At 48.4% G+C, this 27,517-nt stretch overlaps 2 protein-coding genes across 2 annotated transcripts in view; both read right to left on the bottom strand.

Moving 5' to 3' along the window:
- LOC148442683 (uncharacterized) lies at positions 1-22,316 on the bottom strand. Its single transcript, XM_088463664.1, has 7 exons — positions 22,220-22,316; positions 14,327-14,476; positions 12,916-13,107; positions 12,647-12,725; positions 12,436-12,533; positions 2,710-3,002; positions 1-85 (listed from the first exon to the last, which is right to left on the bottom strand). The coding sequence occupies exons 2-7, from the start codon at positions 14,402-14,404 to the stop codon at positions 1-3; spliced, it is 825 nt and encodes a 274-aa protein (XP_088319790.1). The 5' UTR covers positions 14,405-14,476; positions 22,220-22,316.
- Positions 1-27,517, bottom strand: part of LOC148442681 (uncharacterized) — a 120,955-nt gene that overhangs the window by 1,639 nt on the left and 91,799 nt on the right. The gene's annotated exons all lie outside the window — the stretch shown is intronic.

Raw genomic sequence — 27,517 nt, 5'->3', positions numbered from 1 at the left:
CTAGCAATCCAAGCACAAGGACTTCAGCAAAACATAAAGACAATTGTTATCGGCATTGGCGTCACCACTACAAACCTGGGTACATCTAGCAATTCAAGCACAAGGACGTAAGCAAAACATTTAAGCTTACAGCCCAGTATCAAGGTTCCTGCAAGTATCTATATTGTATATACATCAAACACCATTACACTGCTGGTAACGTGCTCACCTCCCAGATCCAGAGGCTAACGCCTAAACAAGCACAGGCTAGTGAGCCACACCCAAAACAGCCTCATATCGGCTTGATTGACAGCATTCAGGACTGTAGGTGCAATTTTCAAACAAAAGAAATAGGCCAGCGCTGGATGTTACCCATACGTTACATGGTACCAGTCACATGGCAATAGGTTTTTGTTTCACAATTAGCTTCTGTAGCTGGGTGGTGAGGAAGATGTAACTACAAGTTAGTGGTGTATGAAGGATCATTCATAGAGTAGGAACTTACAGAATATTAGGAACTCCTGATGCCGGGCTGCAAGCTTAAATGTTTTGAGCAAACTATGAACAGATCCCTATACTGTCCTTTGCTGGATACACACAGATGGTCGGCGGAGGTGACAAGCCCCAAAGTGCCAGATGTCATTGTTCCTCCAGGTGATCGTAGAATTATTTTGGGCTTACTTTAACACTCATAGGGATTGTTACTGTCAGCAACCGCCTGTTACTGACTTCTGGGTGGTGTTGGCTAATTGCCACTGATCTCTCACTGTGGACCAGTCTGCACAGGGCAGCTGGCAGAGAGCTTGAAGACACTGGACTCAACCAGAACAGCTGGAAGTAGTGTTTGGTGCTTCTCTGGTAGTCACAGGATACGAGCAGATGCAGGTGTCTAAGGCAATTGGGTATTTATTGCTCATAGGATTTGTCTATACAAAGACAGTTACTCCAAACATACAAGATGTTACACAGGTTCTCTCCTCTCAGATAGTCAGAGCGTATACACCTTACAGAGCCAGATCAGTTCTTTACATAGAGATAATGTATAGAACACAGCGGGGGTCCAGCCCAAACCTCTCTACATAAGTTATCGCATCAGGAAACCAAAATTAAATAGAATCTAAATTTCACAGTAACAGGATAATTACATTCCTCCTGTGATAAGCCTGACACTTATTACACAGAATATGTACTCATCATGAAGAAAACTAAATTACTGTGACTTAAACATGACGTGTTACATGACTGGTCTCCTTAGTATGGAAGGCATGAATAGGAAACTCCAATATGCAGGAAAACCAAAAGGCAAAGGCATCACCGTGGCAAATGGACAATATGGGTAACCCAGGCGCGGACATGTTTGTTTTAATAATTTACTTGCGCTGGAGATTACTTTGTGACATGAAAGGAGAGTATATCTCATATACTATAGATATAATGTGTTCTGATATACTAGACCAGGCCTGGCCATCATGTAGCTCTCCAGCTGCTGTGAAACTACAAGTCCCAGCATGACCTGCCGCAGCTTGGCTATTAAGAAATGCTAAAACTGTGGCAGGGCATGCTGGGATGTGTAGTTACACAACAGCTGGAGGGTCACAGGTTGGCCAGGCCTGTACTAGACAATGAAAGCTGAAGGCACGTGAACAAGACACTGCTGCCTCCAGGCTTACAGGAAAGATGCACAATATCCATGGGATGTACGGAGAGAGAAGCTGGAAATGCGCAGAGGTCGCCATTTTGGGGAATATTTACATGAATATTTGTTTTCATTGCAAATTTCCATTATAAAAAAGCAGGTGAGTAGTGTGGGCGGAAATTATTTAATCCCAAAAGACATGTTCCCCACCCTCATGGTGATCCCTTCAATGTACAGAAATGTCTACCAGTTCTTCTTATTAGGAAGTGAGCACAAACATTCAGCATATTATCCTGTGTAGTATCAGTAGGCCATGCCAAGCTTTGGATGAGCGTGTAGAATAAGGGATTGTTGTAGCAGGGCACGGTTGCGCCCTGTGCTGACCCCACCCATTGAGCATGCAACATCATTACATTACATGGTAGAGGCGTGACCCACTACTTCAGTAAGTGCGACAAAAGGCTACATATACTGGCCAAGATGCTTATCTGGAGTGTCCACAGGATGCTCCCCGGGTACTCCACCAGCAATCCTGGCTGCAGGCATACTGCTAGCCAGGAGCAAGGGCCGGTTGAAGGTGCTGCCCACAAAGCCTCTGCAACCTGTGCAACAGCACCGGTTGCCCATAGCTAGTTACAGCCCTGTGTTGTAGTGCAAGGGGTATGTGACTCTTTTCTGTAATAAGTCTTTATTACTCACCTGTGCTGATATCTGTAGGGATTTCCTCTTCCTTACACTGCTGATCACCCATCATATACATCTCTTCTTCTCCCTCTATATCTTCTGCCTTCATATCTGTCACATATGTCTCTTCTTCTCCCTCTATATCTTTTGTCTTCATATCACTCACATACGTCTCTTCTTCTCCCTCTATATCTTCTGCCTTCATATCAGTCACATACGTCTGTTCTCGTCCCTCTGTATCTTCTGCCTTAATATCAGTCACATACGTCTCTTCTTCTCCTTCTATATCTTCTGTCTTCATATCACTCACATACGTCTGTTCTCCTCCCTCTGTATCTTCTGCCTTCATATCAGTCACATACATCTCTTCTTCTCCCTCTATATCTTCTGCCTTTATATCAGTCACATACGTCTCTTCTTCTCCCTCTATATCTTCTGCCTTCATATCAGTCACATACGTCTCTTCTTCTCCCACTATATCTTCTGCCTTATTATCGGTCACATACATCTCTTCTTCTCCCTCTATATCTTCTGCCTTCATATCAGTCACATACGTCTCTTCTTCTCCCTCTATATCTTCTGCCTTATTATCAGTCACATACATCTCTTCTTCTCCCTCTATATCTTCTGCCTTCATATCAGTCACATATGTCTCTTCTTCTCCCTCTATATCTTCAACCTTAATATTAGTCGTAACATCAACCTAAAAAAATTACAAAACACAAAAAAATACATCCTTCTAGAAAGAAAACCCACTGTGGAAGCAACAAACTTGTGGTGAAACACATCCTACACCATTATTTATATATATTTTTATTAATTAGAAATGTATGGATATATATATATATATATATATATATATATATATATATATATATTTGTTCAATCCGAGCAGGCACACAACCATACTAATTCACATTCGACTGGTGCAGAGTCCATATGTATAGTAAAAATGCACACTCACCCGCTCCTTCCAGAGAAGATTCCAGGACTTGCACTCCACCACAAAAAAAAAAAACAGGTTTAATCCAATATAAAGGTTACATAATACAGACCAATTCAGAGGCCCAAAATTGGTCTGTGTTATGTAACCGTTATATTGGATTAAACCTGTTTTTTTTGTAGTGGAGAGCAAGTCCTGGAATTTTCTCTGGAACGAGGGGGTGAGTGTGCAATATACTGTATATGTATATATAAATAATTATATATATATATATATATATATATATATATATATATATATATATATATATATAATAAACATGCCCCTTATAGTGTAATATCATTAAAGTGGCAACCGGCGCTCAAATCAAATGTGCGCACCAAAAGGAAAAACTTTATAGCTTATTTGAATTCCAAATTGCAAAGTTCACACAGAATGGGATGGACTCAGGATGTCATCAGCTGGATCACCTTAAAAGAGCTAATTCAAGCCCATAAGGGAGAGGGATAATATAGTGCAGTATTTCCTTCATATATATTGTAGCAAATATAAGGCTGCGTACCAAATAATGCTATATTTATAGCCTGCTTGTGTGTACTCATCATATACATTCCTGTGGAGTACTAAAAAGGGATACTAGGAGATTTTTGGAAAGACATTACTACAGGCTATAAATATAGCATTATTTGGTACGCAGCCTTTATTATATTTGCCACAATATATATGTAGAAAATACTACACTATATTATCCCTCTCCCTTATGGGCTTGAATTAACTCTTTTAAGGTGAGCCAGCTGATGACATCCTGAGTCCATCCCATTCAGTGTGAACTTTGCAATTTGGAATTCATATAAGCTTTAAAGTGTTTTCTTTTGGTACGCACATTTGATTTGAGCACTGGTTGCAACTTTAATAATATTACACTATCAGGCGCATGCCTTTATAACCTCTTTCCAGAACGGCCTTCTCCGTCTGCCAAACGGGGTCTAAAGAAGACTGCGGCCACCTTTCATTTTAAGGATCAGTGACTTTTGTGCTATTTGGCCACTTTACTGCTCTTTATGTATACACTTATTTTTGATCTAATGATTAACAATTAATTTGCTCTGGGGGAATTTGTGATCGTTCACTGTCCTTACACACACCTTCACCTATATATATATATATATATATATATGTGTGTGATTATTAAAATTTTTCCAAAAGACTTAAGAGTCCCCTGACACAAGTGTGGAAAGAGGATACCACCCAATTCATATAACACATGCACTAAAAGGAACAATATTCTTGAATAAAACTATGGAAGGAGGGTATGTCCGTATCATGGTTTGGAGGACACAGTTACGAGCTAGGACTATCAGTTACCCCTTTTCTGCGAGTGGAGGATCCCTGACACTGCACATACCTGGGGAGGGGGGAGAAGAGTGGTGCATTTAAGTGAGTAGAGGAATACAACTGAAAACCTCTCCATAAATATGTCACTGGGCGACAGTCCCATGTACAATGCAGGAAGGAAGTGGACAAGTCCCTGAGTATGAGAGATATACTGCCAGCTGCTGCTGGACTAACAATGTGCTGTGCTACAATTACTAAGCAGGCGTTTTCCTGCTGCTGATCTAACAATGTGCTGTGCTACAATTACTAAGCAGGCCTTTTACTGATGCTGATTGAGGCGTGTGAGCAGAAGTAACATTTCTTCTGCTACTGAGCGACTGTCAGCATCGGCTGGAGATAATTCAGCCACTTTTATGTTAGGCATTGCTATAGTGAAGTCCTCTAATTAGCTAATCTATATGTCTATTTAATTATTGTAACAATATAGAATGTGTTTTTCCTAATGATGGCTTTTTGGCTTTTATTAAAGGTGCAATTATGTGTCTTGTTGTAATTATGTATGTTTTCCCCTTGTTAATGAATAAATCCTATAACTGACCAGCGCCTCATTCTTGCTCTTTTCCTATGTATAATAGTATGTACGTCTGGGCCCAGCAGCTGTGACGTGGAAATGTCTAATTCCCGGCGCTGAGGAAAGGTCAACGATGTGCTGGGATGTATATAAGCAGCATCGGAGTACTTCTGGTGGCTGCCGAGCTTCAAGGTGGCAGGGCTGGCATAAAGTGTATGCTAGGGACAGGGAGGGCAGCTACCAGCACCACCCAGCAGTAAGGGGGATAAAGTCCCAATGACATGTGCCAAGATTAGTTTACATACCATGGCTAAGCAAACAAGCTGCTATAAAATGTATATATCTATTAAACAGTAAAAATGTGTTTTATCACAGTGCTGTAGGGCATGGCATCTAGGAACATTACAGTGCTGTGGGGCACTGCATCTAGGAACATTACAGTGCTGTAGGGTACTGCATCTAGGAACATCACAGGGCTGTAGGGTACTGCATCTAGGAACATCACAATGCTGTAGTGCACTGCAACGAGGAACATCACAGTGCTGTAGGGCACGGCATCTAGGAACATCACAGTACTGTAGAGCCCTGCATCTAGGAACATCACAGTGCTGTAGTGCACTGCATCTAGGAACATCACAATGCTGTAGTGCACTGCAACTAGGAACATCACAGTACTGTAGATCCCTGCATCTAGGAACATCACAGTGCTGTAGGGCACTGCATCTAGGAACATCACAGGGCTGTAGGGCACTGCATCTAGGAACATCACAGTGCTGTAGGGTACTGCAACTAGGAACATTACAGTGCTGTGGGGCACTGCATCTAGGAACATTACAGTGCCGTGGGGTACGGCATCTAGGAACATTACAGTGCTGTGGGGCACTGCATCTAGGAACATTACAGGGCTGTAGGGTACTGCATCTAGGAACATCACAATGCTGTAGTGCACTGCAACTAGGAACATCACAGTGCTGTAGGGCACGGCATCTAGGAACATCACAGTACTGTAGAGCCCTGCATCTAGGAACATCACAGTGCTGTAGTGCACTGCATCTAGGAACATCACAATGCTGTAGTGCACTGCAACTAGGAACATCACAGTGCTGTAGGGTACGGCAACTAGGAACATCACAGTACTGTAGAGCCCTGCATCTAGGAACATCACAGTGCTGTAGTGCAATGCATCTAGGAACATCACAGTACTGTAGAGCCCTGCATCTAGGAACATCACAGTGCTGTAGTGCAATGCATCTAGGAACATCACAGTGCTGTAGGGCACTGCATCTAGGAACATCACAGTGCTGTAGGGTACTGCAACTAGGAACATCACAGGGCTGTAGGGCACTGCATCTAGGAACATCACAGTGCTGTAGGGCACTGCATCTAGGAACATCACAGGGCTGTAGGGCACTGCATCTAGGAACATCACAGTGCCGCAGGGCACGGCATCTAGGAACATCACAGTGCCGTGGGGCACGGCATCTAGGAACATCACAGTGCTGTGGGGCACTGCATCTAGGAACATCACAGTGCTGTGGGGCACTGCATCTAGGAACATTACAGTGCTGTGGGGCACTGCATCTAGGAACATTACAGTGCTGTGGGGCACTGCATCTAGGAACATTACAATGCTGTGGGGCACTGCATCTAGGAACATCACAGTGCTGTAATGCACTGCATCTAGGAACATCACAGTGCTGTAGGGCACTGCATCTAGGAACATCACAGGGCTGTAGGGCACTGCATCTAGGAACATCACAGTGCTGTAGGGTACTGCAACTAGGAACATCACAGGGCTGTAGGGCACTGCATCTAGGAACATCACAGTGCTGTAGGGCACTGCATCTAGGAACATCACAGGGCTGTAGGGCACTGCATCTAGGAACATCACAGGGCTGTAGGGTACTGCAACTAGGAACATCACAGGGCTGTAGGGTACTGCATCTAGGAACATCACAGTGCTGCGGGGCACTGCATCTAGGAACATTACAGTGCCACGGGGCACTGCATCTAGGAACATTACAGTGCCGTGGGGCACTGCATCTAGGAACATTGCAGTGCCGTGGGGCACTGCATCTAGGAACATTGCAGTGCCGTGGGGCACTGCATCTAGGAACATTGCAGTGCCGTGGGGCACTGCATCTAGGAACATCGCAGTGCTGTAGGGCACTGCATCTAGGAACATCACAGTGCTGTAGGGCACTGCATCTAGGAACATCACAGGGCTGTAGAGCACTGCATCTAGGAACATCACAGGGCTGCAGTGTGTGCATCACAGTGCGCCGGATGCCGGTTTGTACTTACCAGATCGGCGGCTCCCTGGTACCGTCTTGTCTGTTTTGACCTGGCTCGTCGACTACGCTAAAGTCTCCTGCATACCGACCAAAGTTCACCAGCACTTGTATAAGGAAACCTAACCTGAGGGCCGCGACCTGTTTGTCGGACGCAGCCAAGCACATACCTTCTTTCGAGGGTCCCTGGTGAATACCGCCAGCACATTAGACTCCATGCCTAAGCTATAGGTCAAGCCAATTCGCTGAATACGGGTAACATCCACAATCCGTTCGAGAGTTGTGACAGTCTGGGTGAGAAAAGCCGGGTGCACACAGAGTGTATATTTAAAATGCTTTAAAGGGGGGGCATAGTCTGACTGGCTTCCTGGGCAGCAGCACTTTCCCGGAGCTCCCGATTTCCGCACCTTTAATGGCAATATAGCCCCATCTATTACCTCCCTGACGGCTTGTCCTCCGTTCCTGGTGTGTCTGCAGTCCCCCTGGTCTGATTCCTGAACTCTAAAGCGGCTCCATGGCACCCAGTGAATTGCGGCCTAGTGAGCCTCCAGAAGCCGTGGCCTAAATTTTGGAGCTTTGCTGGCGGGCTGCGTGATGTCATCGTCGCGGCCACCGCTGCACTCCCCACACATCTCCTATTTTACCCAAGTGTGCCTGGGGATCGACGGGAGCCGCCATTTTCAGACACAGTCTGCTCTCCACAGTGTGCCTGGACGCTGTTTCCTGAGCCTCTACCACCTCCTTCCTGTTGTTATATGGCTCTCATGTCTCCACTCTGTTTATTTAACTGTTTATTTCCCATTTGCCTTCCTGTGAGGCTGTAATCCCTTGCATCTCCATGCTGTTCCAGTGATACTTTTCTACCCTCCCCCATGAGACCTCCGCAGCTCCTGCTTCCCTTATGGGACATTCCACCATGTGGTGATTAGATAATAATTACCCTTCTGTCCTTACTCCTGTCTGTTATGTATACTTTATCCTCTCCATATTGTATTCCATGTATGTCACATTCCCCCATGTGGTGATTATATAATAATGACCCTTCTGTCCTTACTCCTGTCTGTTATGTATACTTTATCCTCTCCATATTACATTCTATGTATGTCACATTCCCCCATGTGGTGATTATATAATAATTACCCTTCTGTCCTTACTCCTGTCTGTTATGTATACTTTATCCTCTCCATATTATATTATAACAGACAGGAGTAAGGACAGAAGGATAATTATTATATAATCACCACATGGGGGAATGTGACATACATGGAATATAATATGGAGAGGATAAAGTATACATATGTATTTCACATTCCCCCCATGTGGTGATTATATAATAATTACCCTTCTGTCTTCACACCTGTCTGTTACGTATACTTTATCCTCTCCATATTATATTCCATGTACAGTCAGGTCCATAAATATTGGGACATTGACAGAATTTTCATATTTTGGCCTAAACAATCCTAAATCTAACTTTCACTTTTTAATACTTTCTTACAAATCCTTTGCAGGCAATTACAGCCTGAAGTCTGGAATGCATAGAAATCACCAGACGCTGGGTTTCATCCCTGGTGATGCTCTGCCAGGCCTCTATTGCAAATGTCTTCAGTTCCTGCTTGTTCTTGGGGTATTTTCCCTTCAGTTTTGTCTTCATCAAGTGAAATGCATGCTCAATTGGATTCAGGTCAGGGGATTGACTTGGCCTTTGCATAACATTCCACTTTTTAGCCTTAAAAAACTATTTGGTTGCTTTTGCAGTATACTTTGGGTCATTGTCCATCTGCACTGTGAAGCGCCGTCCAATGAGTTCTGAAGCATTTGACTGAATATGAGCATATAATATTGCCCGAAACACTTCAGAATTCATTCTGCTGCTTTTGTCAGCAGTCACATCATCAATAAATACAAGGGAACCAGTTCCATTGGCAGCCATACATGCCCACGCCATGACACTACCACCATCATGCTTCACTGATGAGGTGGTACGTTTTGGATCATGAGCAGTTCCTTTCCTTCTCCGTACTCTTCTCTTCCCATCACTCTGGTACAAGTTGATCTTTTTCTCATCTGTCCATAGGATGTTGTTCCAGAACTGTAATGGCTTTTTTAGATTTTGTTTGGCAAACTTTAATCTGGTCTTCCTGTTTTTGTGGCTCACCAATGGTTTGCATCTTGTGGTGAACCCTCTATATTCACTCTTGTGAAGTCTTCTCTTGATTGTTGATTTTGACACATATACATCTACCTCCTGGAGAGTGTTCTTGATTTGGCCAACTGTTGTGAAGGGGTTTTTCTTCTCCAGGGAAATAATTCTTCTGTCATCCACCACAGTTGTTTTCCGTGGGCTTCCGGGTCTTTTGGTGTTGCTGAGCTCTCCGGTGAGTTCTTTCTTTTTAAGAATGTTCCAAACAGTTTATTTGGCCACACCTAATGTTTTTGCTAGCTCTCTGATGGGTTTGTTTTGATTTTTCAGCCTAATGATGGCTTGCTTCACTGATAGTGACAGCTCTTTGGATCTCATATTTAGAGTCGACATCAACTGATTCTAAATGAAAATGTCACACCTAGGATCAACTCCAGACCTTTTACCTTCTTAATTGATAATGAAATAATGAGGGAATAGCCCACACCTGTCCATGAAATAGCTTTTGAGTTGATAGTCCCATTACTTTTGGCCCCTTAATAAGTGAGAGGCACATATAGAAACCGTTGTAATTCCTACACCGTTCACCCGACTTGGATGTAATTACCCTCAAATCAAATCTGAAAGTCTGCAGTTAAAGCACATCTTGTTTGTTTCATTTCAAAACCATTGTGGTGGTGAATAGAGGCCAAAATATGAAAATTCTGTCAATGTCCCAATATTTATGGACCTGACTGTATGTCACATTCTCCCACGTGGTGATTATATAATAATTACCCTTCTGTCCTTACTCCTGTCTGTTATGTATACTTTATCCTCTATATATTATATTCCATGTATGTCACAATCCCCCATGTGGTGATTATATAATAATTACCCTTCTGTCCTTACTCCTGTCTGTTATGTATACTTTATCCTCTCCATATTATATTCCATGTATGTCACATTCTCCCACGTGGTGATTATATAATAATGACCCTTCTGTCCTTACTCCTGTCTGTTATGTATATTTTATCCTCTCCATATTATATTCCATGTATGTCACATTCCCCCATGTAGTGATTACATAATAATTACCCTCTGTCCTTACTCCTGTCTGTTATGTATACTTTATCCTCTCCATATTATATTCCATGTATGTCACATTCCCCCATGTGGTGACTATATAATAATGACCCTTCTGTCCTTACTCCTGTCTGTTATGTATACTTTATCCTCTCCATATTATATTCCATGTATGTCACATTCCTCCATGTGGTGATTATATAATAATTACCCTTCTCTCCTTACTCCTGTCTGTTATGTATCCTTTATCCTCTCCATATTATATTCCATGTATGTCACATTCTCCCACGTGGTGATTATATAATAATGACCCTTCTGTCCTTACTCCTGTCTGTTATGTATCCTTTATCCTCTCCATATTATATTCCATGTATGTCACATTCTCCCACGTGGTGATTATATAATAATGACCCTTCTGTCCTTACTCCTGTCTGTTATGTATACTTTATCCTCTCCATATTATATTCCATGTATGTCACATTCCCCCATGTGGTGACTATATAATAATTACCCTTCTGTCCTTACTCCTGTCTGTTATGTATACTTTATCCTCTCCATATTATATTCCATGTATGTCACATTCCCCCCATGTGGTGACTATATAATAATGACCCTTCTGTCCTTACTCCTGTCTGTTATGTATACTTTATCCTCTCCATATTATATTCCATGTATGTCACATTCCCCCATGTAGTGATTACATAATAATTACCCTCTGTCCTTACTCCTGTCTGTTATGTATACTTTATCCTCTATATATTATATTCCATGTATGTCACATTCCCCCATGTGGTGATTATATAATAATGACCCTTCTGTCCTTACTCCTGTCTGTTATGTAACCGATTCTCCTGTCTCTTCCTTTTTAAACCCATCTATTCTCTCCCCTAACACTTGTCCCAGGGCAGTAAATAGGGTAGAGTGACCAGTGCTATGGCACAGGGCACTGCAGGGCAGGGGGCGCTGTTTGGCTCTGTCAATTTTCCTGTTTATTATCATTCTCACTTGTAGTTTCCTCCTCTATTATCCCCAGCACCTCCTGGCCTCCCCTATCTCTTCCCTGGCCCTTCCACATGAGGCCATGGCTCTTTTACAGGTGCACAATCTTATGTCCCTATTTTAAAAAGTCTAGTTACGGCCCTGACTTGTCCTATATGACCGTCTCCTCTTCCTCTCTCTCCGCTGTAGCTATCATAGGGGTCTATTTACTAAGCAGTGTTAGGAGGCAGAGTGATAAGTGATAAGGTGCCAGCCAATCAGCTCCCAACTGTCATTTTTCAAACACAGCCTGTGAGATGACAGTTGGGAGGTGATTGGCTGGCACCTTATCACTTTCTTATCACTTTTCGCTCTGCCTCCTAACACTGCTTAGTAACTAGACCCCATAGTGTATGTAAGCCTACATGCACTACATGTAACAGTGACACCCTCCATCGCAGCTTCTTAGCCGTGCTTCCTCCCGCACATTATCATCATTTCACATCTGCGCAGATCCAGCTATACATCACTGCAGTAATCTGTCTACAGGACATAAAGGCACCGCCCACAGCGCTCCCTGACAACACACAGCGACGTAACACTGGTTCTAGGTATTACTAGGAGGACACAGTGCAGATAGCTCACACCACACACTACAGCAGCTGTACAACACGTTACTAATATCTGATGTCATACACAGAGATTACACAGTATAATATCATTGTATAATACACACACAGCTTCTCTACACATCATATAGTGTAGTGACAGTCACTGTGTTATATTGGTGAGACCCTAAATCCCATCTACCTGATGCTCCTGTGGTATCCTGCGATTCTCCTCTGTACAGTGCTGGGAATACAGAGGACGGGGACATCTCTCTGGGGTATTTGTGTTACTGGGTCCATCTGTAGGAGACACACAGTGACTGAGTACATGGTATATATGTGATTATCAGATTATGTGTGTATATAGGGGACCCCATACCTCCCCTGTACAATACATGCCAGTCTCCTCTTACCCAGTGATGTGAGGGGCCGGTGATTCTCCATCATCACGTCCTTGTACAGACCCCTGTGTTCCTCTATATACTCCCCCTCCTGCATGGAGACATAGACAGTGACATCCTGACACCTTATAGGAACCTGACACACACAATAATACAGTCATCACCCAGACACATCCCTTGGTGTTACTGTATAATGTCCCATTCCCAGCAGTCACCTCTCCAGTCATCACCAAGACACATCCCCTGGTGTTACTGTATAATGTCCCATTCCCAGCAGTCACCTCTCCAGTCAGCAGCTGAATGTTGTTTTTGGTGAATTCCAGGATCTTCTGGTCATTGGGTCTCTTATGAATCAGTGAGTAAGATGTAGGCACTGTGATGGGGCGCAGGGTCCTGCTCAGTGGACCTAATACAAGGGGACGGCTGCTGGATGTCTCGTACTCACCGGATGTCTTCTTCACTACTGTGTAACCCTGTTTATTGGGGAAGACACCAAATATCACTGCATACAGTCCCAGATCCCCCCAACTACTTAGTCATGTCCCTGTATTATTACTATAGATATAAGAGATGTCACTGTGACACTCCCAGACCGTCTCACCTCCCCAGTCATGTCCCTGTATTATTGCTAAAGATATAAGAGATGTCTCTGTGACACTCCCAGATCCCCTCACCTCCCCAGTCATGTCCCTGTATTATTACTATAGATATAAGTGATGTCACTGTGACACTCCCAGATCCCCTCACCTCCCCAGTCATGTCCCTGTATTATTACTATAGATATGTGAGGTCACTGTGACACTCCCAGATCCTCTCACCTCCCCAGTCATGTCCCTGTATTATTACTATAGATATAAGTGATGTCACTGTGACACTCCCAGATCCCCTCACATCCCCAGTCATGTCCCTGTATTATTACTATAGATATAAGTGATGTCACTGTGACACTCCCAGATCCCCTCACCTCCCCAGTCATGTCCCTGTATTATTGCTATAGATATGTGAGGTCACTGTGACACTCCCAGATCCCCTCACCTCCCCAGTCATGTCCCTGTATTATTACTATAGATATAAGTGATGTCACTGTGACACTCCCAGATCCCCTCACCTCCCCAGTCATGTCTCTGTATTATTACTATAGATATAAGTGATGTCACTGTGACAGTCCCAGACCCCCTCACCTCCCCAGTCATGTCCCTGTATTATTACTAAAGATATAAGTGATGTCACTGTGACACTCCCAGACCCCCTCACCTCCCCAGTCATGTCCCTGTATTATTACTATAGATATAAGTGATGTCACTGTGACACTCCCAGATCCTCTCACCTCCCCAGTCATGTCCCTGTATTATTACTATAGATATAAGTGATGTCACTGTGACACTCCCAGATCCCCTCACCTCCCCAGTCATGTCCCTGTATTATTACTATAGATATAAGTGATGTCACTGTGACACTCCCAGACCCCCTCACCTCCCCAGTCATGTCCCTGTATTATTACTATAGATATAAGTGATGTCACTGTGACACTCCCAGATCCTCTCACCTCCCCAGTCATGTCCCTGTATTATTACTATAGATATAAGTGATGTCACTGTGACACTCCCAGATCCTCTCACCTCCCCAGTCATGTCCCTGTATTATTACTATAGATATAAGTGATGTCACTGTGACACCCCCAGACCGTCTCACCTCCCCAGTCAGCAGGTAGATGATCTCCAGGGTGAGATGTAAGATCCTCTCAGTCCTGTGACTTTCATCCATGTCCATCCTCAGTGAATCAGTGAGAATACAGAACGTGTGACGTGTAATAAAGACTTTGGTTCCTCACAGCAGGACTATCTAGGAATAAATAGAATAAATAGAATACACATCACAGAGAACACATGTAACACAGTCAGACATGTAACACTGAGTGACCAGTAAGTCTCCCCTTTCCCCCCAGCCATAGAGCCCTGGTTAGTGTCTGTCAGAGGTTCCTGTGACCCAGCCCCATAAGGCTCCTCAGAGGCCGTCACACAACGCTGTACTGTATAAGGTTACACCAATGCTCCTCTCCTGGCCGGGGGTCTTATTCCTCCCAGACACAGATTTGGTGCAATTTGCTCCACGTGAATTTTTTACAAACTCATGAATTAGGGATGTTGGAATTTTTTACTTTTGTTTTAAATTTATTCTAGAAACTGAGTCTGTGACTATACTGAGGTCATACAGATAACAGGGGTGTGAGGGGAGAGTACACAGGAGAGCAGAAGGGGTGCAGATATGGGGAGAGGGGAAGTAACGTAGGAATACAGAGCAACAGGGGGTGTAACAGCTGTACAGAGGTGTCAGTAACACAGGGGAGGGGGAAGGGAACAGAAGAGGTTAATAACACAGGGATAGGACAGCAGGCAGCCCAGGGGACACACAAAGGGTTACACAATACAGAATCCCATCAGTCACTCTGCACAAATGATGAAATGACAAATGACCGCACCTCAGATGTATGTTACATGTGTGACCAGCCTGCCGGCCATGTGTGTGCAGCGTAGGGTGGGGTGAGACATGTCCTGGGGGATAATCAGTGACACTCTGAGGATCTGGGGACTGTCACAGCCAATGGCTGTCTCTGAGAGAGTCTCTATTGCTCAGGATAACAAGACGCCCTGACAGACAGTCTCAGCTCAGGGAGTGCAGCCCTTTGTTACATGTCCTGTGTCCTTCTCACACATCCTTCCCCAGCTCCTGTTATGTATCATATGGTATATACAGTACATACATGTTATACCTATTATGTGTTATTCCCTGACCACTTATTACTGTTATTATTACTCTGCAGCTGCTGCTATAACAGGACACCACAGGCTGCTCCCCCTGTATAATAATAGTAATATGACACCACCGGCTGCTCCCCTGTATAATAATAATAACAGGACAACACAGGCTGCTCCCCCTGTATAATAAAAAATATGAGATATGGTAAGAACTTACCCTTGTTATCTCTATTTCTACGAAGTCCATAGGGTTCCACAGGATACCTTGGGGTATAGGTGTGACGTCAGTCGCTGGGCACCATAGAGTTAAGCTTTTCAGCCTCCCAGGATGCACTAGGGTCCCCCTCCTATACCCCGCCCCCGAGCCAAGGCACCTCAGTTAGTTATCAAGCCATAGGCCGGAGGAGAAGGAAGAGAGAGAAAAAAGATCTGGACACATACAAGAATCACATTCTCACCAGAGGGAGACGGAAAACTGGTGACCAGAGCAAAGCCCATCTGCAGCACAGGTGCGACAGGGCGGGAGTCCTGTGGAACCCTATGGACTTCGTAGAAATAGAGATAACAAGGGTAAGTTCTTACCATATCTCATATTTTCTACTTCAGGGTCCATAGGGTATCCACAGGATACCTTGGGGATGTCCCAAAGCAGTATCCTTTAAGGGTGGGGACGCTCCTGTGCAGAAAGGAGAATCTGCCGCCCGAAGGAAGCATCCTGAGAGGCGAAGGTGTCAAACCTGTAATACCTCACGAAGGTATGAACAGAGGACCACGTAGCAGCCTTGCAGATCTGAACTGCCGAGGCACCACGTCGAGCTGCCCACGAAGGACCCACAGACCTAGTGGAATGAGCCTTCAGAGAAGGAGGGACCGGTAGGCCTTCATGAAGATAAGCTTCAGAAATAGCCATACAGATCCAGGCTGCCAAAGTTTGCTTTGAAGCAGGCCAACCCTTTTTACGGAAGCCATAGAGGACAAACAAAGCGTCCGACTTCCTAAACGAAGAAGTGCGGTCAACATAAGTCCTTAAGGCCCGCACAAGATCCAAAGAGGCCTCACCCACGGAAAGACCCGGTGAGTTAAAGGCCGGAACAACTATTTCCTCGTTAACATGAAACTGGGAAACAACTTTGGGAAGAAACTCGGGCCGAGTGCGGAGCACTGCCCTGTTCCCATGAAAAACCAAGAAAGGGGGTCTACAAGAAAGAGCCCCTAACTCAGAAACACGTCTGGCCGAAGCAATGGCCAGAAGGAAAACAGTCTTAGCTGTTAGCCATTTAAGATCCACTGAGCCCAGTGGTTCAAACGGCGGTCCTTGGAGAGCCCTCAGGACCACAGCCAAATCCCAAGGCGCCACAGGTGGAACAAAGGGCGGCTGAATGCGGAGAACACCCTGCATAAAGGTGCGCACATCCGGGATTGTAGCAATCCTACGGTGAAACCAGACAGATAGGGCCGAAACCTGTACCTTCAAAGAAGCAAGGCGAAGCCCATGATCTAGTCCCGCTTGCAGGAAGGCGAGAATCCGAGACAGACGAAACTCCCGCGGTGCATAACCTCTCGGTCGACACCACTGGAAGAACGTATGCCACACGCGATGGTATATCCTCGCGGAAGACGGTTTCCGAGCTCGTAACATGGTACGCACCACAGAGCTGGAAAACCCCCGGGACCTCAGCATGGCCGTCTCAACAGCCACGCCGTCAAAGACAGCCGAGTCAGGTCCGGGTGAAGACAAGGACCCTGAGACAAAAGGTCCGGTCGTAGCGGCAACCGCAGAGAACTGTCCACGGACAGACCCTGAAGGTCTGAGAACCAGTGCCGTCTGGGCCACGCGGGAGCTATCAACAGGAGCGACCCTCCTTCCTGTTTGAATTTCCGGATTACCCGTGGAAGAAGGGAGACCGGAGGGAACAGGTATGCGAACCGGAATGTCCACCGGACGGACAGAGCATCCACCAGAGACGCCCCTTCGTCTCTTGTGCGAGACCCGTACACCGGCAACTTGTTGTTGTGCCGGGACGCCATGAGGTCGATTTCTGGAAGACCCCACCTGTCCACCAGTAGTTGAAAAACGTCCGGGTGCAGGGACCATTCCCCCGGATGAACGTCCTGGCGACTTAGAAAGTCCGCCTCCCAATTTAGCACTCCCGGGATGAAGACCGCTGATATGGCCGGAAGATTGCGCTCCGCCCAAACCAGGATCCGAGAGACCTCTACGAGAGCCGCCCGACTGCGAGTTCCTCCTTGCCTGTTTATGTAGGCCACGGTGGTAGCGTTGTCCGACTGGACCTGCACCGGGCGACCATGGAGAAACCGCTGTGCCTGCTGGAGAGCATTGAAGACCGCACGGAGTTCCAAGATATTTATTGGAAGCTCCGCTTCTGTCGGCGTCCACCTGCCCTGGAACAAGTGTGGACCCGAAACTGCTCCCCAGCCCCGAAGACTGGCGTCCGTTGTCAACAGGACCCAATTTGGAACCCAGAACGGACGTCCCTTGTTGAGGTGGGTCGTCTGTAACCACCACACAAGGGACAGGCGAACCTCCGGGGTGAGCACAATCGTCCGGGACTTCAGAGACTGAGGCAGCCCGTTCCACTTGGACAGGATCAGGTGCTGCAGAGGTCTGGAGTGAAACTGTGCGTATTCCACCATGTCGAACACCGACACCATGGAGCCCAGTAACCTCATCGCCGAGTGTAAGGACACCCGGCGGCTGTGCAGACAACTGCGCACCCTTGACTGTAAAGCAGAGTTCTTGTCCTCCGTCATGAAGATCCTTTGCTGTCCCGAGTCCAATAAGGCTCCAAGATGCAGAATCCTCCGAGACGGGATTAGAGTGGACTTCTGCCAGTTGATTAGCCAGCCGTGCCGTTGCAGCAGTGCAATGGTCAGGTCCAAGTGGCGTAACAGGAGCTCTGGAGATCCTGCCACCAATAACAGGTCGTCCAAATACGGCAACATGCGGACTCCCTGCAACCGCAGAGAAGCCGCCATGACCGCCATCACCTTGGTGAAAACACGTGGTGCTGTTGCCAGGCCAAAAGGTAACGCCCGAAACTGGAAGTGGTCGCTGCGGATTGCAAACCTGAGGAACTGTTGATGGCGCAAAAGAATAGGGACATGCAGGTAAGCGTCCTGTATGTCCAATGACACCATGTAGTCCCCAGGTTCCAGCGCTAGAATGATGGACCGTAGGGTCTCCATCCGAAACTTCGGGACCCGCAAAGACTTGTTGAGTGCTTTGAGGTTGAGAATCGGATGATATGACCCATTGGGTTTCTGTACCAAAAATAGATTTGAATAGAAACCCTGGCCCCTCTGGGAGAATGGAACAGGCACTATAACTCCAGCCTGGAGCATAGTGTGCAATACCTTCCGCAGCTCCGTAGCCTTGTTCCGGTCTGATGGTAGACCCGTGGTGAAGAATCGAGCCGGGGGTCTGTGCCGGAAGGAGAGGGCGTATACGTGGGAAACCACCTCCAGAACCCAAGTGTCTGTCGTAGTGGTCGACCAACACTGGGCGAACTGTAGCAGGCGGCCTCCCACCCTGGGATCCCCCAAAGGGAGGCCCGGACCGCCAGGCCGCAGGCTTGTCATCTGGCTTGGGGGCCGGACGTCTGGTACTCCATGCCTGCTTCCGGGGCTTGACCGATTTCTTAGGGCCAGCCTGTCGAGGAAACGACTGTGGTTTGGGCCTGCCCTGGGCCCTAGATGACCGAAAGGACGATGGTCCAGAACCAGAAGGAGCAGCGGCCGACGGGAGACAAGCAGATTTGGCTGCCGCCAGCGTGGCCACAATCTTATCAAAATCCGGACCGAAGAGAACTTCTCCGGTAAACGGCAACGCTTCCAGACCTTTCTTGGAATCTGCGTCCGCCTTCCAGGATCGCAGCCACAAGGTGCGACGAGCAGCTACCGCTGCTGAAGAAATTCTAGACACCAGAGTACTAATGTCTACAGCCGCCTCGTTGATGTAGGTGGCCGAATCACGGAGATTGCCAATCAACTCCGCCTGTTCGGTCGGACAGTCGGATTCAAAAGAAGCCTCTCATGAATCCGCCCAGCGCTCCATCGCTCTGGCAACCCAGCAAATGGCCATAGCCGGCCGTGCTGCCCCCCCTGCAAGGGAATAAGCGGACTTCAGGCAGATTTCTACCTTGCGGTCCGTAGCATCCTTAAGGGAGGACATGGATGGCATCGGCAATGTGGCACTACGGACAAGACGGGTCACGTGAGAATCCACCTGTGGAGGGGATTCCCACTTAGCAAAATAATTATCCGCGAACGGATAAGCCACCGCCAGGCGTCTCTGCGGCTGGTATCTTTTGCCAGGTTGTTTCCACGCCTCCTCTAAATGGTCCACCAACTGACCCGAAAGAGGAAAGACTGTGGCATCGCCCTTCACATCTTTGAAAAAGGCATACTTAGATTTAGCCGCTGGGGGAACTTCGTCCTCAATCACCAAGGCTGTGCGGACCACCCGAATAAGTCCAGGAATATATACTTTGGACTTAGCATCAGCGTCCTTAGTATGGAGAGGTTCCTGATCGTAAGGATCCAGAATCTCCCCATCATCAGACGTCCCTTCGTCATCCTCATAAGGAGCGGACAGAGATGCCACCGGCCTTTTATGAGGCCGCATCACAGACTCCCCTTGCAACACATCCGACAAGTGCTGTACAGAACTCGTCAGGGAGTTAACCCACGCTGGCTCCTGAGAACCCGGGAGCGGGGAAATAGGGAGACCGTGGGGTACCACCAATTGTCGTGGGAACCCCTGCATGGGTGACAACACCACAGACTGCTGGGACAAACCCATCGGAGTAAACGCGGGCTGCGGAGCTAACTGGCCCACTAAAGCTGTTAACGCCTGAGCGAAACAAGCCCAGGGCGGCTCCTGTACCGGTGCTGTAACCGTAATAGGCCGCGCCATGGACAAACACTGCCGGCAAAGGCCCTCCGCGCTACCCTCCCCCTCAGCTAACGGTACTTAGCACGTGGTACACTGTAGCCGGAGGGGAAAATCACTTTCAGACATGATGGCACCACGTATGTGACCTCTCTCACCAATTAAGTATTAAATAGGCGAGAGACCACCCTGCAGCACCGCACCGCAAGGGCTTTAGCAGAAAGAACAGGGACAGTAATAAAGCTGACAGTTTAGAGAAGAAAAGTTACAGGCAGCGCTAGCACAGTCACATACAATGCAGAGAAATAACAATTCCTGCACTAACAGCGCTGATCACTCAACTACACAGACACAGGGCCTGGTAGGACACAGCGCTGCATACACAGACCTGAGCCACAGCGGAGGAGAGGTATGCGGGGGGACCCAGACCACGATGCTTCCGTCCAGCGCTTCCAGCAGCGTTCACCATGCGTTCTGGAGAAGATGGCCGCCGAGGAGCAGAGAGGAGGCTGGCCTGGGGGAGGAGCGCTGCCACAGGACCAGTCGGCAGCATGCAGAGAGGGCTGTGTGCAGCGGGGGAGGCGCCGGCTGTGAGACAGGGAAGGCGCGCTCCCCTGGCATGCATTTAACCCCTGGGACGCCGCAGCGCTACCGCTCTGCTGCGGTCCGCTGTCCCAGGGGGCAGTGGAAAGCGCAGGTTGGTCGCCTGGCTCCACGCTGCAGCCAGTCCCCAGGGAGCCCCCTGCCTGGGGACTTAGGACCATGTGACCAGCGGGGACCCACCGCGGGACCCCGCTGCTTACCTTTGTCCCCCTTGGATCCGGCCATGGTCCGGAACATCTGGGGTCACCGCTAGCTGTGACCCCAGATGCTCACCAGCATCCCTGGATCGGTACCGGTGTTCTGGTACCGGCGGGGGTGTAGGGAAGACAGCATGGACGTCAGGACCCTGAAGTAGAAATACACCACAGGCTGCTCTCCCTGTATAATAATAACAGGACACCACAGGCTGCTCCCCTGTATAATAATAATAATAAAAATACACCGCAGACTGCTCTCCCTGTATAATAATAACAGGACACCACAGGCTGCTCCCCTGTATAATAATAGTATAACAGGACACCACAGGCTACTCCCCCTGTATAATATTAATAACAGGACACCACAGACTGCTCCCCCTGTATAATAATAATTACAGGACACCACAGACTTCTCCCCCTGTATAATAATAATAATAATAATAATAAAAATAATAATAACAATAACAGGACACCACAGGCTACTCCCCCTGTATAATATTAATAACAGGACACCACAGACTGCTCCCCCTGTATAATAATAATAACAGAACACCACAGGCTGCTCCCCCTGTATAATAATAACAGGACACCACAGCCTGCTCCCCCTGTATAATATTAATAACAGGACACCACAGACTGCTCCCCCTGTATAATAATAACAACAACAGGAAAACATAGGCTGCTCCTCCTATATAAGAGTATTAACAGGACACCACAGGCTGCTCCTCCTGTATAATAATAACAGGACACCACAGGCTGCTCCCCATGTATAATAATAATAATAGGACACCACAGGCTGCTCCCCCTGTATAATAATAATATCAGGATACCACAGGCTGCTTCCCATGTATAATAATAGTATTACCAGGACACCACAGGCTGCTCCCCCTGTATAATAATAATACCAGGACACCACAGGCTGCTCCCCCTGTATAATAATAATAACAGGACACCACAGGCTGCTCCACTTGTATAATAATAATAATAATACCAGGACACCACAGGCTGCTCCTCCTGTATAATAATAATAACAGGACGCCATAGGCTGCTCCCCCTGTATAATAATAATAAATACAATTACCTGCTCCCCCTGTATAATAATAATAAATACAATTACCTGCTCCCAGCCGCTCTATAGATAATAGAAAAACGTCCCTATACGTAACCACGCCCCTCTCATCATAGTGACCGCCCTCCTCCCATTCCCCTTTGTGCGATGATTGGCAGCAGCTAGTAGCCAATCAGGCGGAACACAGTAGGAAGGACGATCTGAAACTAGATGCCACCTGCACCTGCCGCTCACAGCTTCATCACTAGAGTAACAGCCGTATAGTCTAACGGTGTCCTCATGTACGGTGACCGGCGGCCATATTCTAATAGTCTCCCAATCACAGAGCAGAGGAGGCGGGGCTTTAGCTGCCATTTTGTCATAGACATTTCTGACAGCCCGAGCCAGGTAACGAGTCCTGTATACACACACTGATATGTGGTATTATTATATAGGGGGAGAGGGGACCGTACAGTGATATATGAGGGGGAATAACACAGCTCCCAGCACACACTGATATGTGGTATTATTATTATATAGGGGGAGAGGGGACCGTACAGTGATATATGAGGGGGAATAACACAGCTCCCAGCACACACTGATATGTGGTATTATTATTATATAGGGGAGAGGGGACCGTACAGTGATATATGAGGGAGAATAACACAGCTCCCAGCACACACTGATATGTGGTATTATTATTATATAGGGGAGAGGGGACCGTACAGTGATATATGAGGGGGAATAACACAGCTCCCAGCACACACTGATATGTGGTATTATTATTTTCTACTTCAGGGTCCATAGGGGTCCACAGGGTGACCTTGGGGTATAGCTGGATCCTCGGGCACCACGGAGTTAAAGCTTTTAGCTGCTCCCAGGATGCACTTGGGTCCAACCTCCCCTATACCCCGCCCCCGAGCCACAGGCACCTCAGTTTAAGATGGTGCCCGGCCGGAGTCGGGTCACCCTGCGGGGGGGGGCTGCAGGAGCAGCCCCCTAAAGCTTTTTATTTTAACTTAAATTTTTTTACTATAGTTTTTTTCTCCAGAGCGGCAGCGATGGGCTGTCTGTACAGACGCCCACGCTGCCACTCCTTCTCCCTGCTGGCGCCGCCAGCACTGAACTGGGGATCGCGGCGGGGGAAGACAGAGTCTGTACTAGCCGCACTCTGGTTTCCCCCGGGACTGCTGCCGGAAGACGCCGGGGAGATCCAGGTAAGCCGCGCACCGCTGATTAGCGGCGGTGCGCGGGTTCCTTTCAAATGCAGTCCCATGCCCCCGGTCTAGGGGACAGACCGGGGGCGCTAGCGGTGGCGGCGGGCCCCCCCTCCAGCGGAGGCATACCCCGCCAGACCACTAGACCACCAGGGTAAATTAAGCGGGATGCCGGCAACCCGGGGGTTAATATGCTAGCCAGGGGAGGAAGCCTTCCCTGTCTAGCGGCTCCTCCCCTCAGCTCAGCGCGCCTTTCAACTAGTAGTCTGGCGTCGCTGAGCTGCAGATTCTCGGGCCACTCCTCCTCTGAGGTCTCCAGCGGCCATTTTCTTCAAGTGGCAGTGCAGATTTTCAGGGAGCACGCGGACCGGTCCCCCTGTGTACCTCTCCCCTGACAAGGACAGTGTACACAGCACTATAGCCCTCCCAGACACTGAATCTGGGCAGGTTGATTGTAGTGGAAAGGTGCAGTGAGTATATCTTCCTGCATGGTATGTGACTTTTGCTAGTGCTGCCTGTCTGTGTCTTTTTTCTACTTACTGTCAGCCTATATATCCCTTTCCTTCTCCTACAAGCCCTACAGGGCGGGGGAAGGGTGTTTCTACTGACCTCATTTATATAGATCACGTATTTGTGAGGTCCGTCACATACAGTTGTGTGCTACACAGTACCATATTGTGGGCTGTTGTTCAGCACACTGGTGAGTGCGCACGTTTTCTTCCTAAGTCATGTCAGAGGAGGAGATTGAGCACTCCGGGGCTCCGGTATTGTTCTCCTGCAGGCGCTGTTCTGCAGGAGTGGATAGGGAGGATTTGTCACAGGACGGCCTGTGCGGATGGTGCCAGGCGCTCCCTGGTATGTCTAAACCTCCCATGTCGCAGGAGCCACCATGGAAGATGTTTTCCCAGGTGCTGGTGTCCATTGCGGACCGTCTGTCGGTCCCGACTGCCGCCCCTACTAGGGCGTTGCCCCAGCCTGCCATCCCCCATTCCCCGGGTGTCCCACAATTATTGCAGACTCCCCCGGGGTCTCAGCCTGTTGGTCCCTATGCGGGGTTGCCAATGTATATTCAGTCCACCCCTGTGGCACAGCAGGCTGTGGTGCCGTTTCAGGCTCCTGTGGCAGCTCCTCCACCCTGGGTGGATGCGCTTTCCCACACTGTCCAAGATTTGGCGGCAGCATCTTCGGCTTTTCAGTCGATGTTGCGCAGTGACGTGCCCTCCAGGGCGTCTAAACGCTCAGTCATGGCGCAGGCTGTGCATCTTTCGGATTCTGAGGGATCCTCGGATGATGGTGAGGTGCAGGATGACTCAGCCTCAGATGCCTCAGTCCAGGAGGTAGACACTAAGTCTTCCATCAATGTGCGGGCTCTGGTTAAGGCGGTGCGGGCCATTCTTCTGATTGAGGATGAGGCACCCGCTCCCAAGTCGAGGTATCCTAGTTTTAAAAAAGCTAAGGTTACTTCTGCAGCGTTCCCCTTGTCTGATCAGTTGACTGATCACATGGCGGTGGCCTGGCAGACACCCAGTAAGCGTTTCCTGCCACAGAAACGCTTGGCGTCCAATTATCCATTCCCTGAAGCGCATTGTAAGAAATGGGAAACTCCACCTGCAGTCGATTCCCATGTAACACGCCTTATCAGGAGTGCTACTTTGACATTGCCCTCTATATCCTCGCTGAGGAAAGAAAGGCTTGGAGGCCTTACCTTTTAATGGAGAATTACTATTTGGTACGGACCTGGACAAAATAGTAGATACCCTGGCAAAATCCAAGTCAGCCTTCCTCCCTTCAGCTACTACACCTGCTAAGGTCCGGAGCTCGGCCTTTCGTTCCTTTCGGGTTCAGGGCAAGGCAAAGGGTCAGTCCTTCCCGAGGCAGTCCGCACCCAAGACCGCCTCAAAGCCAAAGAAGCAAGCCTGGAGTGCTAGGCGCCCTTCTTCCAAGCAAGAAGATAAGCCTTCTGCGTGATGGGACGGGCCTCCCTCTGGGGGACCCCTAGAGTGGGAGGCCGACTTCTTCAATTCGCCCAGTGCTGGCACAATACCACCACGGATGCCTGGGTGCGAGAAGTGGTCTCCCAGGGATACGCCCTGTCTTTTCGGCACAGGCCGCCTTGCCAGTTTTTTTGAACAAGTCCTTCTCAGGACAAAACCAAGGCCTTGCAGGTTCAGGAAGCCATAGAGGCCTTGCTGACGGCGGGGGTCATTATACCCGTACCACAGTCTCAACGTGGGATGGGGTATTACTCTACGCTGTTTCTGGTGCAGAAACCCAATGGCTCTCATCGCCCCATCCTCAATTTGAAGTCCCTGAACAGGTTTCTCAGGGTTCCCTAATTCAGGATGGAAACTTTGCGTTCCATCATTCTGGCGATGGAACCGGGGGATTATATGGTCTCCCTGGATATCCAGGACGCCTACCTCCATGTGCCTATAGCAACATCGCACCAACGGTTTCTGCAGTTTGCTATTCTCCACAACCACTACCAATTCAGGGCGCTACCCTTTGGTCTCTCCACGGCACCAAGGGTATTTACCAAGGTGATGGCGGTCATGGTGGCTCACCTTCGGAGCCAGGGAATACAGTTGCTACCGTATCTAGACGACCTCCTCTTGCTGGCAAGCTCCCCGGAGGTACTGATCCAGCATCTCCACCTGACGGTCGCTTGTCTACAGGCGCACGGCTGGTTGATCAACTGGAAGAAGTCCTCCCTCATCCCATCACAGCGGATGGTTCATTTGGGGGCCCTGCTGGACTCTCGTCAGCAACGGATTTTTCTGACTCCAGAGAAGGTCTCCTCCTTACAGCTGCGGATTCACAGTTGTCTGAGCAGTGACAGAGTGTCGGTGCACTCAGCGATGAGAGTTTTGGGGTCCATGGTGTCGGCATTCGACATGGTGGAGTTTGCCCAGTTCCATTCCAGGCCCCTGCAGGGGCTGATTCTTTCAGAATGGAACGGATTGCCACACAGGATCCGCTCTCAGATGCTGGTGTTGTCCTCGGAGGTGCGTCTGTCCCTAGCCTGGTGGCTGCAGACAGCTCATCTAGAGGGGCGCCCCTTTTGGATCCCGGAATGGGTTCTGCTCACGACAGATGCCAGTCTCCGGGGTTGGGGGGCGGTGACGGGCTTCTTGTCACTTCAGGGTCGTTGGTCGGCGGAGGAAGCGATTCTTCCCATCAACATCCTGGAACTGTGGGCAGTATACAGAGCCCTGCAGTCGTCCGGCACCGCTCTTCACGGAAGGGCCGTTCAGGTGCAGTCAGACAACGCCACCACGGTGGTGTACATCAATCATCAGGGAGGGACTCGCAGTCAAGCTGCGATGTCGGAGGTGTCCCGCGTCCTGGCTTGGGCGGAGAGCTATCTTCCAGCTTTCTCAGCAGTTTTCATCCCAGGAGTCCTCAATTGGGAGGCAGACTTCCTCAGCCGTTACGACGTGCATCCCGGGGAATGGTCGCTTCATCCAGAGGTATTCCAACTACTCGTGGACAAGTGGGGGCTGCCAGAGCTGGACCTGATGGCGTCCCGTCACAATCACAAGCTGCCTGTGTACGGGTCAAGGACAAGGGACACAGGCGCAAGTCTGATAGACGCGCTGTCGGTGAAATGGCTGTTTCAACTGGCTTACTTGTTCCCTCCGATATCTCTGCTGCCTCGGGTCCTGCGCAAGTTCAAACAGGACGGAGGCACACTGATCCTGGTGGCCCCAGCGTGGCCCAGAAGCCGTGGTACTCCGATCTGCGGAGCCTGTCCATCGACGCACCGTACCTCCTACCTCAACAGCGGGACCTGTTATCTCAGGGGCCCTGTCTTCACCCGGATCTGGGTCGACTATCTTTGACGGCGTGGCTCTTGAGACAGCCGTCCTGAGGTCTCGGGGCTTTTCTAGTTCTGTTATTACCACCATGCTGAGGGCGCGCAAGCCTGCTTCCGAGAGGATCTATCACAGAGTGTGGCACACTTACTTTCAGTGGTGCGAGGCCAGAAACTATGATCCTCAGGTGTTCCGGGTTTCGCGTATTCTGGCTTTCCTTCAGTCGGGTTTGGACTTAGGATTACGTCTTTCTTCGCTGAAGGTGCACGTGTCTGCTCTGTCGGTGTGGTTCCAGCACAGGATCGCTGCTATGCCGGACGTACACACTTTTTTCC

The sequence above is a fragment of the Taudactylus pleione genome, unplaced genomic scaffold, assembly GCF_031769625.1.
Source record: "Taudactylus pleione unplaced genomic scaffold, aTauple2 ptg001421l, whole genome shotgun sequence".
Classification (NCBI taxonomy): Eukaryota; Metazoa; Chordata; class Amphibia; order Anura; family Myobatrachidae; genus Taudactylus; species Taudactylus pleione.
This window is presented reverse-complemented; position numbering and strand designations above follow the sequence as displayed.